Genomic DNA, 23,265 nt, shown 5'->3' with positions numbered 1-23,265 from the left:
CTCCCTTTAAAAACTGTGAACAAAAACACTTTGTGCCTTTTTTTCTTCTTTCCAGATATGTATTTAAAGTCGTAGGGGTCTTTTCTTGTGTTGCCCAAATTTGGGCGATGGAACGAACACCGGGGTCGGGGGTAGAAGCTACAAATACCTGCAATATGGGATGCTTATGGGTTTTTATAGCAAGTTGGGTGACTCTAGTCTAATTGAAGGCAGGAGGGAGTCCTCTACCTTTTTTATTGCACGGTTCATGGCCGTAAGTAGGATTTTTGCAGCCCGGGGCAGACATTATTTTGCCGCCCCCCCCGCGCCCCATCCCATCCCGCTACCTTTACAAATACAAATACAACGCCACAACAGGCAAATTGCCCAACGAGGTGGCTGACTTAAGAACATCATGGATCCCCGAGCCCCTACCTACTACTGCTACACCACACATGCACCTCCCCCCGCGGAACCCCCCCCCCAACGAATCGGTACATGCGGGAATGTGCGTGTACGTGTAGTGCAACCTGACGTAAAGTTTGTTTCTGTGTAATGTTTGTTATGTGTAGTGCTGTCATCTGCCCCCAGTTTTACTAACTATGAGTGAAGTGTTATGGTTGAATGATTTACCGTTGTAGGACTGTTGCTCTCTGTGGCGAGACTTTTTAACGGGGAGATCGGCTCGCATTTGCGCCTTGAAGTTGGGAACCACAGAAAACCAACTTCAGCCGACCACCACTGTGGGGTTCGAACCCGGATCCTCGCATCACGAGTCCGGCACTATAACCACTCGACCACCACAGCGATTCAATAGTTCAAAATTCAATAGTTTTATAACTGGTTTTTTTTTTTTTTTTTTGTTCCCATCTGCCGTCCCCCAAATTTTCACGCCCGGACAGTTGTCACTCCTTGCCCCCTCTAGTTCAGGCCCTAGCATGGACCCCTCACACACACACATTGTGGTACTCTCTCCCCGTTATGTTGAACGGAAAGAATAAACTGGGCGCCCTTCCTGGTCCAGTGGCCGGGGCACCAGATCCCGCCTGCACTCGCCCTAGTTATGTGACCCTGGCCCTCGGCAAATGCTTTACTTGCCCATTGGGGAAATCTAGTCATGATAGTATGCTATGAGATATGCTTGTTTTCCGGAATACCGAATAATAAAGATACATTCGAGAAGAGATATAGCTGAGTTTGTCGAACCCCTTGGAGGTCTTACGGGGGTTTCAGGGATTAACCAATTAACTTATCGGCTTTTTTATATTCTATGAAGGGGTTCTCATGACATTGATTTTATTGTCACTGAAGAGTACGCTGACCATATGTGCTCGAGGAAAACACGGGATATTGGGCTTCGGAATACGGGAAACTACGGGACATTGCCAGTTATATGATTCCAAAAGTGAGCAAAGTTGCCAACTTATGCTAAAATCACAGAAAAGTTGCCAGTGGCGGGAAATGAAGCGCTATTGCAGACATGCCTCTGGTTATTTGGCTCCTGTAAACATGTTTACAGGAGCCAAATTGAAAACCAGAGCCGCAACTGGGGGGGGGGGGGTATAGCAGGCGGGTTCGGTGCGCCCGGACCAGAGGAGAGGAGGCTCAAATTTCATCCTTCAACCTTTCCTTCAACATTACAAGGGGCTCCAAAATGTTTGCTTTCCCGGCTGACCAATTACCGTGTCTGATAGCGGTCCTGTTAAAAACTGCTGTATAGAGCTACTTCAGAAACGCAAAATCAGATTTGACGTCACCAGCCACAAATCTGTTTTTAAAAAGAACTAAGCGGTGTTTCACAGATCCCTTAAGTGACTCCCGAGGCACATTTGCAGATGACTTAAGGGACCCGCGGCATATTCAAAGACCATCCGAATGACCCCATGACAACAGTTCCGGAGTGCTTGTTTAAGCCTTAGGTGATCCGTAGAACATTTACAGTTCATTTATGCGACCCACGGTGTAGTTGCACATCACTCACGCGCCCCCACGGTATATTTAAAAATCAGTGAACCCCGACACAGCTCCAGTGCACTTAAGCTGTCCGTGGTGCAGTTCCACATCATTTAAGTTACCTGTGGGACAGTTCCAGATTACTGGCGTGACTCGCGACACAACTCTAGAGCACTTAGTGATCTATAAATGCACCGCGGGCCACGGTGCATTTATGGATCACTTAAGTCAAGGGTGCTCAACCTGTTGAGCATTGCGGACCACTTCATTGATTTAGGAACATTTCGCGGGCTACTCGAATGTTCTGCAAATGTGAAACGGATCACTCAACTGACCTGGAAACGTGCCACAGATCGTTTAAGTGATTTGGATCACTTAGTGATTTAAAAATGTGTCGCAGGTCACTTGTGTGATCTGGAACTGTGTCGTGGGTTACTCAAGCGCAGGACCGTCTTAATAGTATTATGGGCCCCCGCGCGAAGTGATTTCACTGAGGCCCCCCCGAGTGCGCCCATGCGTTAAGACGACACTGATCCTAGCTTGAACTCGTAAAATGGGTATTTCCACTGTTTGATTTGAATTGTTGGTGCTGCCATCTAGTCTCAAAATTAGAGATAACTAAAGCCCGGAAGTTGATGGACTAAAAATGGTCGAAATAGACAGGCAAGAAAGTACTAAAAATGCCTAAAATAGGCACTAAAAAAAAGGAATAATTTTTGGAAGGAAGAAAAATAACTAAACACAAAAGTATTGAGAGTCCAAAAACTAGCTGAAAAATTGGTTGCCCTCAATCCGTCTATTGTTTTAATTATAGTTTATAATAACTGCATTATAATCCAAATTAATTATATTTCAAGTCCAAAATAGAATGTTACTAGACTCTCAGGAATAGGCCAATTCCAGGGCCGCCATTACCAAACACGGAGTCGATAGAGAGAATGATCTGTGGGGGTTCTCCCGATTTGCGAATAATTCTCGTTTATTTGTTGTATTATTTGGAATAATCATTATCATTTCTGTAGTTGAAACATGGCTGTATTGTTCTATTTTTGTAAAAAGCAAAAAAATATATTTTTTTCATATTATCACGTATGTGGGACTACTTCGAGCGTGGGGCTTTGTGTGGCCACATCTGTCACACACCCCCTTAGGGCGACTCTTGTCAATTGAATCGAATACTATATATGCATGTTTAATAAATAAAGTAATATGTAAGTAATATTAATTAAATAGTTGTAAATAATGAAATAGTTGTTTTCAGAGCATTTATGGTGCAAAAAATAAAATCAAAACAACATGGGTCTCAGAACCTGTCTGCTAACTTGTGTGAGTTATAACATCATTTCAAGACCTTTTTGGGACAATCATCGCATAGGCGGAGATAGACTTGGAAGTCTGGGGTGGCACGGTCATTATTGCTGGGGGGGGGGCAAGATGATGATGATGACAATTCATATATGCATATATACATTAGATCAGTCGACTCCACCTTTGACGCTGGGGGGTAATGTCCCCCCCCCCCGTATCTCCACCCATGAATCATCGGTCCGCTCTACACATACAACGCAGTCCAGTGCCTGAGCGATGCATGTTATGTGCAGCCTGTGCGGAAACAAATTTTTAATTCTCCTCTGCTTTTCTAACACAAGCTGCTTTCATCTGAAACAAAATAACTCTCGTCTAACACCATCCGGTCAAAGCAAATTTAATTCATGCCAACACCAATCTCTCAGATCACATATTTGCGTGAAATAGGCTGGAAATGGGGGGGAGGGACTTTCTGATGATAATTAATACTGAAAGTTGGAACATTTAAAAAACAGCGATTCTTTTGAAGTTTTCAATGCCCAAAATATCCAAGTTTTACAGATTATGGCCTCTGAAATTCACTAATGAACTTTAAACTGTTAAAATAGCCATTTTTGGCACAAACATTTAAAAAAAAATCATTTTTACCAAAAAAAGTTTTAAAATAGGGAAAAAATCCATTTGTGTGTGTGTGTGTGTGGCATTTTGCCTGAATTTCCGGGCTCTAGAGATGACTAATACAGAACCAGGGAAGAAGCAGACTAGAAATAAAGTGTGAATTTCCACTGTTCTAATACACTGTTTTTGCTGCCATCTACTGTCAGAAAGGAAGATGACTCAAATCATGATAATGAATTTCGGATCAAGAAGCAGCAATTTTTATTCAGTGTAGTTCCCTACGAGAAAAGCCCACAAACTGAACTGAATGGCAAGTTCAGTTCTTTCTTAAGAGCATAAGGAGCCGTCAAAAACAAAGAACCTGAGGACAGGTGAAATGAGAATTTCCACTATTTGATTTCGTGTGATACAACTAAACATTGTGGAAACAAGAAAAAAATCATTCGCACCCTCTCCCCAACTGTCTCATTTTTATATATTTTTATAATCTATGGACCCTGAAACTCGAAGTCAGTAACATCTTGCCCAGGTCTCCTATAATGGGCCCCGGACCAAAGGAATGCCACCAAAATTATTGAATTAATAAACACAAGATATTTTTTTTTAACTTATTTTAGTGGGGCCCTCAGGAAATGTTTGTATATATATTAATTACCAGAAAAATTTCATATTTCGTCCCTGTTCAGGGTGGTTTAGTTTGGGAACGAGAAAAGTTTTTTGGGACTCTCCTTTCCCCTTCTCCTTCCTTCCATTAAATATCTTTAAATTATAGGCATAATTTATGCCTACGATAATTTGCTTGAAGGACTACTAGGGACTACTGGTGGGCTACTTACTCGCTTTCACACTTTTCCGGTTAATCTTTTGGTCGTTCACTGCTCTGGTCCCCCCTCTAAAAATTCCCTATGTTGCATAAGATAGCGTGTTACTTTGTCATTCAGCAAAAAATTCAGCGAAATTCTGTGGGCAGAGAAACAACAGATCTGCGCAGGTGTAAAAATCAGAATGTATCCCCCCTCTTCCCATCTGGGGGAAAAAAGTCAGAAGGCACACTTCATGTAAGAATAAAATTTTTCCTTTCTCTGCGAGAGCGACTCGATGCTCACCAATGGCGCCCCCCCCCCCACATGCTGGAGCCAGGTCACCCTAGACTGAGAGTACTTTGATGGGCGAATCTATAGTGTAAAAAAACAATAATAATATTGGTCCCGGGCCTATGCTACCATTATGTGCGTGCGTGTGGGGTGGGGGAGAGGGGGGGGGGTCATGGAGCTCACTTAAACCATTGAGAGTGGATACTTGATTTTTCGTATTCAGGAGACATTCACCGGTAACTCAGTTGAACCCCCTATGAACATTAGCAGAGATAGACTAGAAACTCTGGGAAGGGGGAGGGGACACGATGATAATGATGATGTCAATTCATCGCATTCCTATGTGAAAACTCCTGTGCGTATACACCTATGTTACATTACATACATTAAATCAGTCGGCTACGTATGCAGAATTTTCTCGAGAAGAGAGAGAAGAAGAAGACGGAAGGCTTTTCTTTCATTTTTCTTGTAAAGAGGGTTAAGACCAGGGCCGTCTTAAGAGCATCATGGGTTCCCGGGCCAAGTAATTTTTCTGAGGCTCTACGTGGCAAATTTTCGAAAAATTCAACTAGTCATTTTTGGGGGGCCCTATTCTCGAGACTCCTCTTTCCAGTCTAATTTTCTTCACTGCTCTTTCCTTGAATTCGCCACCCCGTGCGTTTAACCCACTTGATCTTCCCCCAACTCATTCCTCGAATTTGCAGCCCATCTGAGCCCTCCCCCCGTAAATACGCCACTGACTACGACGCCGATGTCAGCCGGTGCAACGGGTAAGCATACATTATGGCACCCGCAATGTGAGCTTGCGCACCATTAATTGCAGCCGTGTTAGCAGGAGCGAATCAGAGCCACCCTCAGCCGCTGTGGTGGCCGAGTGATTATAGTGACGGACTCGCCTCGCGTGGTCCCGGGATCGTACCCCACTGTCACAACAGTGGTGGTCGGCTGAAGTTGGTTTTCTGTGGTTCCCAACTTCAAGGCGCGAATGCGAGTCGATCCGCCCCCCTTTAAAAAGTCTCGCCAAAGAGAGCAACAGACCTACAAATATAATTCAATCACATAACACATCATTCACTTCACTTCTGAAATATAGATGGCAGCACTGAAAAGTCAAACACAACCCTACATACGCACTCACCCGGTCAGGTACACGCAGTTACACTTCCGGTACAACTCACTAGGTAGTAAATCGCCCATAAATGGTGATAGACCTGAGTTGTGCTCAATTTGAAAGAAAGAGCCGCCCTTAGGCTACGCGAAAATTGAGCCGCGTGCAGCGTTCTCTCCCCCCGCCCTAGTGTCAAGTCAATGACGGAGCCGGTATATGCATATAGAATCGAATCCCGTTATAACGAACTGCAAGAGACCGGAGAAATCACTTCATAATAACGAAAAATTTCGTTATAAAGGAATTCCAAATTTTTGCATTGTTCCCATATAAACTGGCGGAGGGGGGGGGGAATTAGAAAAGTTTTCGTTAAAACGAGATTTCAGCTATAACGGTATTCGTTAAAACGGGAATCGACTATATATGAATTGGCGTCATCATCATAGTGCCCCCCCCCCCGGGCTTTCATGTCTATCTCCACCGATGGTGTTCTTCGACCACCTGCTAAAATCTCTTCATTGAGACAGAGCGGCGGGCCATGATCTAGTTAGAAGGAGGAGGAGATGCCACAAAATCCCCCACATCTCAAAATACAAGAAATCGTTGCGCAAATTGGGGGGGGGGGGGGACCAAATACGTTGAAACGAACCAAAAAGCAAATGTCAGGTTTATAATAACCCACGCAATTTTTTCAGTAGTGCGTAATTTCAGAACACCTTGGATGTTTCTTCAAAAAATCTAGAAAAAGAAAATGTCATTGCTATTGCTCCCGTAAAAACCTTCTCATTTTGTGTGAGCGCAATGCACGAGCATGTTCTACAAGTCGAATTAGTCACTAAGCTACAGAGTGAAAAAAGGAAAGAGATCGATCAGAGAGAGAGAGAGACGACGAAGTAGACGAGTTCTTTACTTTTGCGTAGGCTAAAATATCCATTTTTGGATCGAGGTTGGTTGGAAGCCCGTTTTTTGCAGCAGGTTTAAGGACAAGGGCTAGGCCTCACTCACTCTCTTCAAGAAAGTGTTGCGAAAAAAGAGAGAAGGTTTTCAACCAAGGCCCACGCTTTTTTTTCAAAACTTCTTGTTAAGTGTGACGTGCCTTTTTTTCCCCCTTTTATTATTATTTCTTATTTTGACTTCTCCGGTAAAGATATGGATATGCTGCTGCTCCGCGTATAAAAAGCCTCAAACTACTTTCCGCGACCTTTTTGATTTCATTCCCATTGGGCGACAAGTCTCTCTCTCTCCCTCTGTGTGTGTTTATTCAAGTAAGGATATATCCTCTAGCTTGTTAACTTGTTCGTAAAATTCTCTCAATCGAACTCGGTTGTTACGGCATCTCGGATATAACGGTCAATTTCTTTTGTAATGAATTGTCGAAGGAAAATTCAACGGCCTTGGATATAACGACGTATTTTATTTATTTTTTTTTTTTGTGGTGCTTTTCCCAAGAAATTATTTGGAATTTAATGGTGAAATTTCCGTGATAACAACGACGGGATTCGTGATTGTCGATTATTGTTCAGCTGTTATTGGAATATCGGCAAGATTCCTGGAAGCCGTGGATTCTCATTGATATATATTTGGTTTAGTATCCATAGGAAGCTACAAGGATAGAGATCCTTGACTATGTTTAATCCGTGGATTCATTATGGTTCGTTATTGATACATTTTTTTAGTATCCACAGGAGGCTACAGTATCTCTCCACGGATAGGGATCCTTGACCACCCGTAAATTCATTATCGTTCCTAGAAGCCACGGATTCTTATTGATGTACTTTTATTGTATCCACGGGAATTTGCAATTATGTCTCTGGGCAGGGCCGTAACTAGGATTTTTGTGTTATTTTGCTGCCCGGTGCAAACAGGATTTTGCCACCCAACCACTTTAAAATATGATAATTTTATAACGGTGTTGTGTGTTTGCTCCATCTACAATTTGCCACCCAGGGCAGTTTTTCCCTCCCCCAGTTCCAGCCCTGTCTCCGGGGGAGCGGTTTCCTTGACCACGTTTAATCAGTAATTTCATTGTGGGTTCTAGAAACCATAATGAATTCTTATTGATACATTTTTTAGCATCCACAAGAAGATACAGTATCTCTCCACGGATAGGGATTCTTGATCATGTTTAATCCACGAATTCTTGTAAGTGACGTGCCTTTTTCTTTATTATTATTTCTTATTTTGACTTTTCCGTCGAAAAAGATATGGATGTGCTGCTCAGCGTATAGAAAGCCTCAAACTACTTTCCGCGACCTTTTTCCTCTCTATGCTAATTCTATTAATGACAGAATTTTCGTCATAACAGCAAGATTCGTTGCGTAATTGCTGATTGTTATTCAGAAGAAATTCTTGGAATTTAGTAAGCATGCCGATGGAATTTTTTGTGTCAACAACGATTGGATTCATAATTGTCGATTGTTATTCCGTTTACGTACATTGGATATTGGCACATTGACAGTTCCTTCGAGCAGAGCCATCCTTAGCGGTGTGTGACAGATACGGTCGCACAGGCAGTGCTGTCTTAACGCATGGGCTCACGCGGGCACGGCCCAGGGGCGTCACAGAAATTAGAACCTGTTGAAATTTCCGAAAATTTTTCAGGTGGGGCCTCAAAAAAATCACTTGGCCCGAGGGTCCATGATGCTCTTAAGACGGCCCTGTGCGGCACAGTACAAGTGTTTTAGGGGGGGGGGCGCACTTACGGCAATAATACATTCTTTCTTTTAAACCGATCACAACTCCGGTTTATCGCCAAGGGCAATTTACTACCGATTGAGTTTTACCGGAAGTGTTAAGTGTATGTCCCTAACAATCAGAGTGGGTATATAGTATTGTGTGTGTGAATTTTAGATTGATTGGCTCGCATTCGTGCCTTGGGGTTGAGAACCAGAGACAAACAACTTCAGCCAATCACAATACTGGAATTTTTATTTATGAATTCTAAAACTCCAGGAATTATCATTACTTGTTTTTCATCCATTCAGGAATTCCGAAAATTCTAAATTCATGGAATTATTTCTTTCATTACTTTTGCATTTTCATGGGTGTTGGAATAATTTTTGTCAATTATTTTTCTTATTTCCAATTCGTTGAATCTGAATTTTCTCATTAGTACTCAGATAATTTCTTTCATTGGGCTCAAATTTAAATTGGGTTTTGGGATTATTTCTTTCATTAACTTAAAACTTTCTTCAATTTCGAGTTTTCATTATTATTATTATTTTTTTGTTAATTTACAATGGAATTTTCATGATAACAATGATAAACAAGGAGATTTATTATTGCAGAATATTATTCAGTTTTCATGCATTGGATATTGGAACATTGACAGTTCGACAGTTCCTAGAAGCCGGAGGGTACTATTGATATGGTTGTCACTATGTTTTTAAAAGTGTGAGTCGCGTCGTGGTGAAGCTGTGGATATTGATATATGACTGTTCAATGCCACGAAGTGGTTGTTTTCGAGACTGTTCTAGAGAGCCGTGGTTAAAAAAATGACTAAGACAATGGAGCCGCGAGTAGAAAAAGTTTGAGAACCACTGGGTTGTACAAGAATCTCCTTAGAATCCGGGAATTCATTATTTCTTTGAGGCATGGCCTCATCGGCCAACCTGGGCACGGCCAGGATGATGAGATTCGACACCATGATTTTCGAGAATAAGTGTGTAAATCGGTAAAGTGGTTCCAATGAGACAGAGCGATGGCCGTAGTCGGACTGACGGTAGGTGGGTTCAAAGGTGTGTTTTGCACTTCTGTGACATACCAGCGTTTTTGAACGAGCACTCACTAGAGGATCCCTCTTCGTTCAGGGCTGTCTCAACGCGTGGGTTTACCTGGGCATGACCCAGGGACCTCAAGTGTAGAAGGGGGGCCTCACGGCAATGAGATCTGGCTTAAATTAATTAATTAGCAGGTGGATGTCCTAGAAAAACTACTTTATATGGAGGCCTATGATGCTATTAAGACGGGAGGGGGGGGGCTGCCTTCGTTTATCATATCATTAAGAGCCCCAATGACTCATCACCAGGGCCGTCTTAGGAGCATCACGGGCCCCCGGGTAATTCTAGAAAATTTCAACCAAGTCTCATTTTTGTGAGGCCCCTTTTCTCTTGAGGCCCCCGGGCCGTGCCCGGTTGGGCCCATGCGTTAAGACGGCACTGCTCATCACGCTATGCTGTAGTCACTTGCATGAGGGCCGACTTAATGCATAGATCTACCCTGGCATGGTCATTTTAGTGGTCGGTTGATAGTCGTTGTAAACGAGTTTGGCTGTATATTTAGTATGAACTTAATCACCCCGTTCTGCTTTTTGATGAGCTATAATACTGGTTTTTTTTTTCCCCCGAAAGGTCGTCGTCAAAAAATGTCTTATTCAAGGTCCGTCGTGTCCTCCTCATCTCGGGACTGGGATTGGGACTGGCCATCGCACCGCCTGGTCGACCAGCACTTCGGAAACGGACTACACGAGGATGACTTCTTCTCGCCACTCTACAGACACGGTGGTTATCCATACTCTGCAGTTCCCAGGATGAGGACCCTAAGGACGACTCCTCACCCTCTTCTCAGGCAACCCAGCTCCGGCGGGATGTCCGAGATCCGATCGGACAGCGACAAGTTCCTAGTCCTGTTGGACGTCAGTCATTTCACCCCGGAAGAGATCGTCGTCAAGACGATCGACGACCAGGTCGTTGTGCAGGCGAACCACGAAGAAAAGGTGAGTGACTTTTCATTTTTTCCATTTGTTTTCGTGTGAAACTCTTCCTTTTTACTTCTATGAAGGGATTCTTGGTCTTTTTTAGCCGCGACCCAAAAATCCACAACATATGGTGGCAACACGACAGCAGGGAGGACGCACGCATGTTGCTAATGCTCCGGAAATTTATTAAATTTCCCATTTATTTATTAATCATTTTTTAAAAATATTTAATTTGTTTGCGTCTGATAGAAAGGTATTTATTTCGAAGTATGTCGATGAAGTAAAATTAATCCATAGACATATATGATCTCTTTGCGAATGACGTCCACCGCGTTCTTGGTATTTATGTTGATATATCTGCTTTGATCAATCATAACAATGGTGGATACATGTTCAATTTGTGAAGGCGAAGTACTGAAAGGGAAGGAGGTATTTTCATGTTCTGGTTGTGAATCACTTATTCATCCGATATGTGTTGGAACCACAGACACAAATTTCAAAAAAATGTCTACTGAAATGAAACAAAAATGGCGATGTACTGACTGCATAATATCAGCAAAGATTGAAAAACGGGAAAAATTGGAGCTTGAAAAAATACATGATATCATTCGTGAAGAATGTCGAATTATGACTAAACAGATGGAAAAAAAATTCTCTGAAGAATGCAGTGTGTTGAAATCCGAAATGATCGAATTGAGAAAATCAATCGAGTTCAATGATGAAACACTCAGGGACATGAAAGCTGAACTATCGGAGGTAAAGAAAGAATTACAGATAATGAAGAGATCGAATGAGGGGTTGCGAAGTGAAAATAATGTTTTGAAGGAAAAAATCAAGAACATATACGATGAACTGGATAAAATAGAGTTACGATCGAAATCAACCAATATAGAGATACAAGGAATGCCGGAGGAAAAGGGGGAGGATGTGATGGAAATAGTGACTGAAATTGGTAAAACTTTGAATGTGTATAAACCGAATGATATAATGAAGCTACATAGGGTAAATTCGGTAAACAAAAATAGGATCAGACCAATTATTGTCCGATTTAGAGACTCCGCGGTGCGAGATGAATGGATCGAAGCTAGCCGAAGCAAGAAGGGACTAAATGCAAGTGAAATTGATGAACGTTATGGTGATTCAAGGCTATTCATAAATGAACATCTTACTAAGACTCTCAAAGACCTTTTTTATCACGTCCGGAAGTTCAAGAAGGATAACGACTTTGACTTTGCGTGGGTGAGGGACGGCAAGGTCTTACTGAGAAAAAGGCAGGGTGAAAAACTTCATTATATTCGTAACATAAATGACTTGGATAAAATTAATCAACAGCAGAATTCCCAGGAATCAATAATGTAAGTATCAACTCATCTTGCCTGAAACATTCGATGATTTGGTGAGTTTTTCAAATAGTCCTGAAACTTTCAATATATTGCATGTAAATATTAGAAGCGCTCGTGAAAATTTTAATAATTTATTATTGCATTTAGAAAAATTAGTGGTTCCATTTGATGTTGTATTACTGTCTGAAATTTGGATCAAAGATCATGAAACTGATCTGTACAATATTTATGGCTATAATAGTTTTTGTGAATGTCGAAATAGAAATAGATCAGGCGGCGTTATTGCATATGTAAATAAAAAATATTCATTTTTAAGTACTGCCTTGAATATGAATACAGCTGAAGGCTTATATTTGTACAGTGAAATGTTAGATCTATGCATAATTTTAATTTACAGATCCCATGATTTTTCTCGAATGGATTATATTATTGAGTTCAGATCAATTATTAGCAATTTAGGGTATAAAAATATTATCTATACTGGAGATATTAATATGGATATATTGAAGTCTGACACGGACAGTGATGAATACATGAGTCTCATGTCTGAATTTGGTTTTTTATCATACATAAATACACCAACAAGAAAGTCAGCGTGTTTAGATCACGTTTTCATTCGAAACGCGAGGTTAAATTATCGATTTGAAACAGCAGTATCAAAATTAGAGATAACGGATCATTTACCACTGGTTATTAAATGTAATCTTGGAACTGATACAAAACTTTTAAATAATAATCAAAATAATAAAAATCGGTTTTGTCAAAATGTGGATTATGATAAGTTTGAAATATGTGTAAAAAATTATGAATTTGATGAAAACATTTTCAATGTGACTGATGCAAATGTATTATATGACAAATTTCTTGATATTGTGTTTAGGCATCGTAATTTCTGGACAAAACAGTCTAAATGCAAAACAGGAAATAATTTGAAAAGTGAATGGATTACATATGAATTGAAATGTATGGTCGATACTAAAGAAAGACTTTATAAAGTTTTTAAACGAAATCCTTCAGATCGTGATAAGGAAAATAATTACAAAAACTATAACAAACAGTTAAAAAAGAAGCTAAAAGCTGCAAAGGATGCTTTTTACTATAATAAATTTATAAAATGTGGTAACGACGTCAAGAAACAATGGAAAGTTACTAATGATATCATAAATCGAAAAATAAATAAAATAGTACTTCCAGTAAATACTAATCCTGAAACAGTGAATGAAATGAATGAATTTTTTATCAATTCTGCAATAACTGAAGATTCTGAGTTAATAGATGAAATAGAGCTTCTAGTACCAAACCAGTATAATTCTATAGTTGTTACTGAGATAGAGGAAAGGAATGTAAAGAATTTAATAAACATACTTGAGAATAATAAAGCGGTTGGTTATGATGGAATCACTCCAAAAATGCTAAAAATTGTCAGTAAATACCATTTGAAGTTTATAACCCACATTATAAACTCTTCAATTCTCAATGGAGTTTTTATTGATAAATTAAAATGTGCTCTTGTTATACCCATTCATAAATCAGGTAATGTCAATGATTTCAAAAACTATCGTCCGATCTCTATTTTGCCCGTCTTTTCGAAAATTTTGGAAAAGATAATGAAACACAAAATTATAAATTTTCTAAATCAATTTAATTTTTTTTCGAGCAATCAGTTCGGTTTTCTTGGAAATAAGAATACTGAGATGGCAATTTTGAAATTTTCAGCAAAAGTATATGAAAGTATTAACGAGAGCAAAAGAACCCTTGCTATGTTTTTAGATTTAAAAAAAGCCTTTGATAGTGTCGATCATCCAATTCTTATGCATAAGTTATATTGTTCAGGTCTGAGAGGCAACACTTATCACTGGTTTAAAACTTATCTGTCAAATAGAATGCAAGCAGTTAAAATAAATGATACAATAGGTACATACAGGATTATTAAAACTGGCGTCCCACAGGGTTCTGTTCTTGGACCGATTTTATTTCTAATCTTTGTTAATGATATCAATAACCTGGATCTACATGGTGATTTGATTAGCTATGCCGATGACACAGCTATTGTTTTGTCAGAACAAACGTATACCATGCTGAAATCTGATACTGAAGAAGATTTAACAAAAATTAACACTTGGTTGAGGCATAATAAGTTAACCTTGAATCTCAACAAAACTAAATACATAAATTTTCAATTATACAATAGAAATATTGAAACACTTATAATTCGATGCCATGAGTTGGGATGTTCTGATGACCAATGTTTTTGTCCGATTGTCTCGGAAACTGAAGAGTATAAATATTTAGGAGTCACTATAAACAAAAATTTGAAATGGAACTCTCATGCAACTGCACTTAGTAACAAAATAAAATACATGAATGTTCGTTTATATTGCTTAAAAAATATTATATCTCCTCAATTTATTCATACACTTTATTTTGCTTGGTTCTACTCACTTATCCAGTATGCTATATGTGTTTGGGGAGGTGATTATGAGTCCAATTTAAATGTTTTAATAAGTGCTCTGAAAAAAACTATAAATATTATTTCCTCTCGTAACCCTACACCATCTGCCTATAATTATAAATCAGACTATAGATTTAATATTGAAAAATTGTATATATACCGAAGTCTAATGTTTATTTATAAAAATCCTACTTGGTTTGAAATCAAGCAATGCCCAACAAACACACGTCTCCGTCGAGGTTTTCAATATAATATTATACAACCTAAAAAAACATTAACCCAAAAGCAATTTATATATTTGGCTCCATTATATTTTAATAACCTGCCAAATGAAATAAAATATGAAAATAAATTAAGAGCTTTCAAACAATTAATTATCAATTATATTAATATTTTACTACAATAGGAAGGTACTTCTCGGCCCCCAGTATACAGTGTTGTGTCACCTAGGCCTTTGAAATATTTGTCTATTTCTATACTTGTATTTTGCTTAGTACTTGTTAGTAGCCTATATGAAAGTGTTTGCCACCACAGAAAAATTTATGTTTGTATACTCTGGACGGATCAAGCGATCCCTTGAGTAGAATACTGTATTTATATATTTATATATATTGTTTTATTTTTTTCTTCTCTTAATAATAAACTATTTATATTTATTTATTTATATTTATTTATATTCGCAATCCATGAGATTGTTTGTTTTTTGAAATTAGTGAAACCATTGACGCAAAAAAGTGCATTTGTAACAGGACTGTAAGTGGATTTGTACGACTCGTTTCGTAAGTCCTTGTGAATTCCGGTTGTGACCCCCTAAATTAAGAACCCCTATCTGTAAGTGAATCTTTACCACCCATCCGTTAAGAACCCGTCTGCAAAAGGGCTTTACACTACCCCATTTCGAAATCCACTGTGACCCAGGTTTGGGTCGTGACCAATGAATTAAGAACCCGTGTTTATAAGAGGCTTTGTACCGCCATTTGGTTAGGAACCCCTGACTGTAAAGTATTTTTATGTATATTTGAATTTCCGACAATTTTCGGAAGCCCACCGAACGAAGTTCTTTTGCCATAGGCTATAGAACCCCTAATACAATTGAACGACCGACGTAGTTGAACCCAAAATTACAAAAGAACCACGGCTATACGCGTTTCGGAACTATGTGAAGTTCCTTCATCAGTAGCAGAAAACAAAGAAAAAATATCGAAAAATACTCCATTACTCCTTATAGAGGGAGTTATACTCGCTCTTTAAGGTAATTCATTGAACAGCGAGTAACTCCCGCTCTCTCTATATGGAGTATTTTTCGATATTTTTTCTTTTTTCTTTGTTTCTGCTACTGATGAAGGAACTTCATATAGTTCCGAAACGCGTATAGCCGTGGTTCTTTTGCAATTTTGGGTTCAACTACGTCGGGGTCGTTCCATTGTATTATCTAACCCAAAAGGTAATTTATTTCTATAGAACCCCTGCCTATAAGCGGGTTTGGACGGCCCATCTTGAAAGCCACTGTCACCCAAGCTTTGGGTAGTGACCCATGGGTTAAGAACCAAGGTTCTATGCTGTACGTAAGGCAAGCACCTCCAACCGTCGCTCGCGAGCACCTTGTGCTCAGATTGGTCAACACACTCTCAATAAAACATCTCTCGCGAAAATTAAGTTAGCTTCACGTTTATCTTAATTTGAGCATTCGTAAGAGAGTTGCCTTATGGTTGCTGTTCTCCTGATGACTGGCACAAACCAGGGGTCCTCAATCTTTTTTTCAAGTCAGGAGCACCGTTTATGCCCAGCATCATCAAAAGAGCACCCATATGGCAGCTCTGACATGTGATATAAACTTGTGTGCTTCTGGAAAAGCGTACGAGATTTGCGTACATCAGATATTGCGTGCCTCTAGAATGCGTATGAGATGTGCATACATTAGAGATCATTGTGTGCCTCTGGAAATGTGTACGAGATACTCAAAAATTTCGTATGTATTTCCAGAGACACGCAAATCTCGTACGCATATCTAGAGGCACGCAAAGAAATATGTACAAGATTTACGTACGTCTAGAAATATGTACGAAATTCACATGCCCCATTTCTAATACATACAATGCGGGGCTTTTTTTCTCCTAGAAATACGTACGAGTTTTGAGTATGTTAGACATTGCTTACCTCTCGAAATGCTTACGAGATTTTCGTCCAGTCAGAAATGCGTGTGAGATTTCCGTACATTAAACATCGTGTACATTGAGAAACGCGTATGAGATGGATATACATTAGAGATCATTGTGTGCCTCCAGAAATGTGCACGAGATATGAGAGGCACGCAAAGTAATACGTACGTCTAGAAATGTGTAAGAGATTTGCGTGCCTCATTTCTAATACGTGCGAGACTTTTTTGCTTTTAGAAATGCGTACGAGTTTTGCGTATATTAGACATTGCGTGCATCTAGGAATGCGTGCGAGACTTGTGTACTTCTGAAAATGCATTCATCAGGCATTGCGTGCCTCAAGAGATGCTTACGAGATTTTTGTCCATTAAGAAATGCGTAAAAGATTTTTCTACATTAGACATTGCGTATCTTTAGAAATGCATACGAAAATTTGCGTACATTAGGCAGTGCCTTTTCTATAGAAATGCAGGCGAGCAAGGCCACAACTAGATGCTTGGTCAGCCGCGGCAAGAATGTATTTTGGTTGTTCAAGGAGAGGTTAAAAATTAAAATTAGCTCCCTCCCCTCTGGTCCGGTGCCCGGGGCATCAAACCCCGTCAGCTCTCCCACTTAGTTGCGGCCCTATGTACGAGACTTCCATACCTGTAGAAATGCGTGTTTATTAGACATTCTGTTCCTTAAGAAGAAATGCATACGAGATTTACGCGTGCATCTAGAAATACGAACGAAATGACTTACGTACCCCTAGAAATATGCAGAAATATGCAGACTCGAAATAGCAAACTATTGGGAAGTTCGCATACCCCTTCTCCCTCTCCCATCCTATATACATATTGTAAAATAAATAATGTTTTGCAGTTTGTAAATAATTTTAAATGGGTCCCTCCCCCCGTCATTGTTGATTGTTTTTCGCGTACCCCCAACCCAGCAGTACGAAACCAAACAAAGTAACCCAGAGAGCAAAAAAAAGACTAGGTCACTGAGTGACCAAAGGAGTTCGCAACCATGTGAGTGATTAAAAGAGTGACCCAGAGAACAAGGGTTCAGGTTAGTGAGCGACGGAAAGAGATTATGCAATTATGTAAACCACAGAACCTGGGGGTCGAGGTCATTTGCGCTTCCACTCTCTGAATAATTAACGAATATACAATGCAACGCGCCCTTCCTGCTCCTGCATACGAGCTTGAGTCCGTATGTACGGGACTATTGGCAACTTTCGTTCTCTCCCCCGATGTTTTATTCGTGTAGGCGTCTTTGATTGAAGCATGTGAGTGATCGAAAGAGTGACTTAAGAGACAGAAGCATAAATACAGAGAGGAGTCCAAGTGGGGTATTGCTCGGGGCGGCACGTTTGAGAAAGAAGTGGTCAATATAATTATAGTAGCACCGGGATGGGGGGGGGGGGGGAAGGACTAAAGATGGCCAAACCATAAATCCGCCTCTGCAGACATGTTGGATAAAGCATGATTTCCCGGATATTTCCAATGCTAATGTCGTTTTCTCGAGACATATCAATTGTTCTTTGGAAAACAGGATTCAATAACGGAAATTGGTTATCATTTAAACAGAAGAGGAAGATAACCGATTATATGTGCATTATTCTTTAGTGGGATTATTCGTGGCAGACTGTTTTTATCGATGTGTTTACTAGATTTCATTCCGATATCGGAAGATAACGTTGTTCCTTATGTGCGCGTTCAATAACAACACTTTTATGGCCAGCTGCCAAATGCCATCGTTTCCATTGACCCCCGGAAAATGTGTGTGTGTTTTAATGTTTTCGCACCATTTTTTACTTCCGTGTCTCAAACAATGGTTCTTCAATGAACACTTCAGTGCACCCGTGGCAGAGGCTCCGAAACGAAGAAAACATTGAGGGGGGCTGAAAGTTGCCAGTTGTCCCGTATATACTTAACTCAAACCCTCATGCAAGAAGGGGGGGGGATTTGTGCATTGCATTGCATCAATTATTTAGGGGGGGTGGGGGGGCTCAGCCACTTCGTAAAATTTATTGCAAGAGGGGAGTCTTGGGTCGCGAACATAGTGCGGCAACCAAGAGGTACGGGAGTGCATAATAGAGACTAGCGATGAAAACAATTGCATTCTTTTGTTCTACACCGCACACACATACTCGAAGAGCGAGACAAAAGAGAGAAAGAGGCCACTCAACTAAATACTCGATTCGAACAAACCTGTTTGTTTTCATCTCGCTCTGCTGATTTTAGCTATTTGCTGATTGGTTCATTTCTCTTTTTTTTCCTTTCCCTCTTCTGCGGAGGCAATCATCATCATCATCATCACACATTTACATTTCAGAACCCATCCAGTCATTTTCTCTATCCTCCTCCTTCATTATGTGCGGACATCTCTTCGTCCAACCCTATGCATTTTTTTCTTCCTAGTCTAGTTCTAGTAACTCGCACCTCTTCGCTCCACTATGAGCGCAGCCTGAAAGGTCCCAAGTTCTCCGGCGTCTATTACTTATGGACTCTTTGGTGCCAATATCACAAAGATTATCAAGAAGTTACTACGCCGTAGTAGCTCGCGAGAGGGCTGTATAGATTTTTTTTATGATGCATAGCAATAACCTGCGCATAATCGACATGAACACCTTTCCTTCATTAATCATGAAATCATACGGAATTCCAAGGGCATTTTATAAGAAATGGTGCGCCATTTTAAAAAAAAAAGGCCATTCAAAGAGGAACTGACTCCTCTTTGAATGGCAGAGAGGAGAGGCAGAGATTCTCAGACATTTTTAGTTCGTGGCACCATTGAAGAATTTGAGACATCTTGCGGCACTTCTGTCTGATCCCGAAACACATTGAACATTGAAAGACCTGGGGAAGAATGTAGATGATAAGATATTTTCCCTAACGAGCTTGAGGCGACCACCAGTAATGGCGCCTTCATTTCTAACTCAACTCGTTAACGGCAGTAAATTGCGTACAGTGATATGGCGGAGTTGGTGTGTGTGGTGAAGTACCACGCATTGAAGGACCGGGTATAACGCATTTCACATCTCGGAGTGATATCGAAGCGTTCTCGAAGGATGGGCGCATCCGGAAATTTTACTAAAAACAATGAGTGTACAGCAGCCTCAAAAAAATCAATTTAATCATCTTGGGAACATGAAGATGGAGGATCCCGAGACGCAGTCGCCAACCTAAAGTGCAATGACACAGTTTTCAGGAATCCCACACACAGCCTTATTACTTTTTTTAATTCGTATAATTTTATTCCCAAGACATTATCTCATGGCACATCCTTCGGGAATCATTACTCAAGACACTGCTACCGCCTCGGGTAACAATGCTACTACTTAACCGCGTACATGCACCTCATACACATTCCTCTGCGAAATTTCTAACGAATCGGTACATGCCCGAATGAATTCTGTGTGTGTATGCATGCGTAATTTATCATAAAGAGAGCAATAACTCGCCAAATTTTGTAAAAATGAACTAAGCGGCACGTTTCTAGATCACTCAAGTGACCCGCAGCGTATTTACAGACCATCTGAGTGGCACACAGCACATTTACGTATCTATTAAGTGACCTACGATGCTGTTCGAAATCACTTAAGTGCCCTGTTACACATTTTCAGATCATTCGAGTAACCCGTGACAGTTCAAGATCATGCAAGCGGCCCGTGGTACATTGCCAGATCACTTAAGTGACCCGCGGCACATTTCCAGTTCACTTAGGTGACCCGCGGCACATTTCCAGTTCACTTAGGTGACCCGCGGCACATTTCCAGTTCACTTAGGTGACCCGCGGCGCAGTTACACACACGGCCTTGTTTGTGTGTGTGTGTGTGTGTGAGTGAGAAAACTTCCTGACAGAAAAAAAAAATTGGTCTTACAGGAGATGCCCCTTTAAGAGATGCTTTGCTGTATTTCTGCGTACGTAATGATATCAATTTTACGAAAGTTCATTGTTGCGGATTTTCTCTTCCCATAGGTGGACGAGCACGGATTCGTATCGAGGCAGTTCACGCGCCGTTACCTGCTCCCGTCCAACGTCGATCCGGAAACAGTCAAGTCGACGCTCTCCCCGGAAGGCATCCTGACAGTCGAGGCGCCCAAGAAGAAACCCCAGAAGGCCCTGGACGCTAACGAGAGGCCAGTTCCGGTCTCGGTCATCGGCGGGTCGGCGCCTCAGTGCGCAACCACTGAAATCCCAGTACAGAGGGAACAGAAAAACGCCACCACAGAGACGACCGAAGCTAAAAATAAGTGAGAAATCCTCCTCCTCCGTTATTTGCTCATCCAAGAAAAATGTCCGCTTCAACATCAGAAACAGACTTTAATCTTATGTATCTTCAGTCCCTTGGTGTTTACACGTTTCACAAGTTGACAGGTCCTACTTCATCTTAATGTTATATTACGCTCCACACGAAAACAAACAAGAAGCGATCCCCACGCCACCTTTTTTTATTTTCTACACACAGCCTATTTTTATAATATATTTTATTTTTCTTGGAAATAAATATTCCTTCAATGTTTTCGTCGTGTTTTTGTCTTTATTTTTGGTCACCCATCTCACGGCTCTGATTCGTCATCTTGTTGAACACGTGGATTCGTTTTCATAACCTTGAAGGGGGAGATAGGAATTCTTTAAATACGAAAACAAGATGGCGTAAAAACAGAAATGGATGATTAGATATTAAAGAGCAATTAACATTATTCACGTAGTTACTGATATTTGTCGATGTATCCTTGAATTTTCTAGCTTGTCTTCATTCTTTGCGCGTCAGGATTGGGATTAGGGCTGGTCCGATTAATCGGGTCGGTTAATCGATCAATTGTTAATCGCAGTTAAAAATTTCAGTTGAGTTGATCGATTCGATTAAAATTCTATCAAAATCTGCTTAAAAGTTTGAAATCTAACTTGATTTGCTCAACGAAACGGATTGGTAAGTTAGGGTAGTTAGTAGGTAAATTATGTACCTACATATAATATTTTGGATAAGTTACCACATACTTCAAAATATTTGAATCAATGTTTTGATCACATTTTTTGGCATAGGGAAATGCAATTCGATTCCACGAAAGCTGATGACTTCAGTTTCAAATTCAGTTCAAGACTAAAATTTAGAAGAGTATAGTAAAATTATGAAGAGTAGTTTTTCCTCTATTTTCTTTGCAGCATCAGCTCCTCTCCTCACATGTACTATTTGAGGGAGTTTCTTATGCCGTAAAACAAGCAAGTGTACCTCGTATATAATCGAAAGTAGTTTCGAAATCAGTGACTGACCTAAAATAACGGATTTATTAAAAAAAAACAAGATCTAAGGGAATTAAAAAACCCCAGAATTTGTGGCAAAATATGGTAAGCATTTTAAATTGCTTCAAGTGGGCAGTTGATTAATTTCTTAAGTTACTTTCTTAATCTACGTATTCCCACATTTGTTTACATCTGGCGAATAGGTACATGAAATGAATAAAAAATATTTTTATAGCATCAATTAATATTATAACATTACGACAAAAAATTCGATTGAAAATTATCGATTAACCTGTTAAAAATTTCAATCGATTCCCAGCCCTAATATAAAAATAGATGTATATATGCAGTGCTTCCTCAACCTTTTTCAGGACATGGCCCTCCTTTGGACAATATTTTCATCTCCTCCCCTTCCACCCTCATCCGCAACATCCTTTCTACTTATTGAACTGAATTTCCAATAATAAACAAAAATTTTATAAATAAATTCGATCTCTGGGAACCTTGGGCCAAACCTGGATTCGAAAGATGGGATACCTTCCAAGAGCCGAAATGGGAAAAATATGTCAGAAAAAGAACAGGGCGAACCAACGAACATACACAATAAATCGCACCTCCAGACACATTCTTTCACTTTATTGTCACAAAGGGTCAGGGTTTTCATTTTATTGTCACAAATAGCCCGTGTCCTTCATTACGTTGTCACAAGAGGTCCTTGGCCTACAAAAGGTTAAAATTCTTAATGATAAGCAGTGTCTGGAGTTCTTAGTTGCATGTAGAGCGGATGTATTTCAAAATGATTACGTCTCCCCCCCCCCCATCCCCGCACAGGGAGGGGCACAGGGGGTCCCGTGCTTCCCAAGACTATCAGAAATTTAAAATGTTTTTTAATATCTTTGTAAAATAATTAAAATATCGAAAGAAAATACCTTTATATGCAGCTCCAACCAATTAATTTAAAAAGCGTTATGAAGGTTTGTAGTTTGTAACTGAAATTTCTCTGAAAAAATTCATTGTGCTTCCTTCCCCCCCCCCCCCCTCCAAACAGGACCTGTTCTTCATAAGTTTGGACCCTGGGCAAATATGATTTTTTGGGACCCTTTATATATAGTGTCCTTTGAGACAGAGCGCATACGCTGAGACAGAGCGCATACGCAAACGGGGGGGGGGGGATTTGAGTCCGCGCTAAAAAATACAAAAGGTAGCCAGATTTGGGGCCCTAACATTTGGGAGCCTTGGACTTGTGCCCTGTTTGCCCATGCGAAAAACAGGCTACCTGCCTCTATAGGCCAATCCTAGGTACGCCCCAGTGGGACATTTCCTAGC

The 23,265-nt window shown here is 40.3% G+C and overlaps 1 protein-coding gene across 1 annotated transcript; it reads left to right on the top strand.

The window, feature by feature from the left end:
- The first annotated feature begins 7,274 nt into the window (after positions 1 to 7,274).
- LOC149088247 (alpha-crystallin A chain-like) lies at positions 7,275 to 21,217 on the top strand. Its single transcript, XM_089245837.1, has 3 exons — positions 7,275 to 7,325; positions 10,410 to 10,774; positions 20,674 to 21,217. Exons 2-3 carry the CDS (start codon positions 10,424 to 10,426, stop codon positions 20,950 to 20,952), a joined length of 630 nt encoding a protein of 209 aa, XP_089101963.1. The 5' UTR covers positions 7,275 to 7,325; positions 10,410 to 10,423; the 3' UTR covers positions 20,953 to 21,217.
- Positions 21,218 to 23,265: the final 2,048 nt, after the last annotated feature.

Source organism: Pholcus phalangioides, unplaced genomic scaffold, assembly GCF_987345545.1.
Source record: "Pholcus phalangioides strain wild (caught in Gottingen) unplaced genomic scaffold, Ppha-v1.0 ptg000003l_1, whole genome shotgun sequence".
Taxonomy (NCBI): domain Eukaryota; kingdom Metazoa; phylum Arthropoda; class Arachnida; order Araneae; family Pholcidae; genus Pholcus; species Pholcus phalangioides.
This window is presented reverse-complemented; position numbering and strand designations above follow the sequence as displayed.

Bases quoted from the DNA above. Each gene is read 5' to 3' on its own strand.
- LOC149088247 (XM_089245837.1), top strand. From the start codon at position 10,424: ATGTCTTATTCAAGGTCCGTCGTGTCCTCCTCATCTCGGGACTGGGAT. The intron at 10,775-20,673 runs GTGAGTGACTTT...CTCTTCCCATAG, and splicing joins AGGCGAACCACGAAGAAAAG to GTGGACGAGCACGGATTCGT.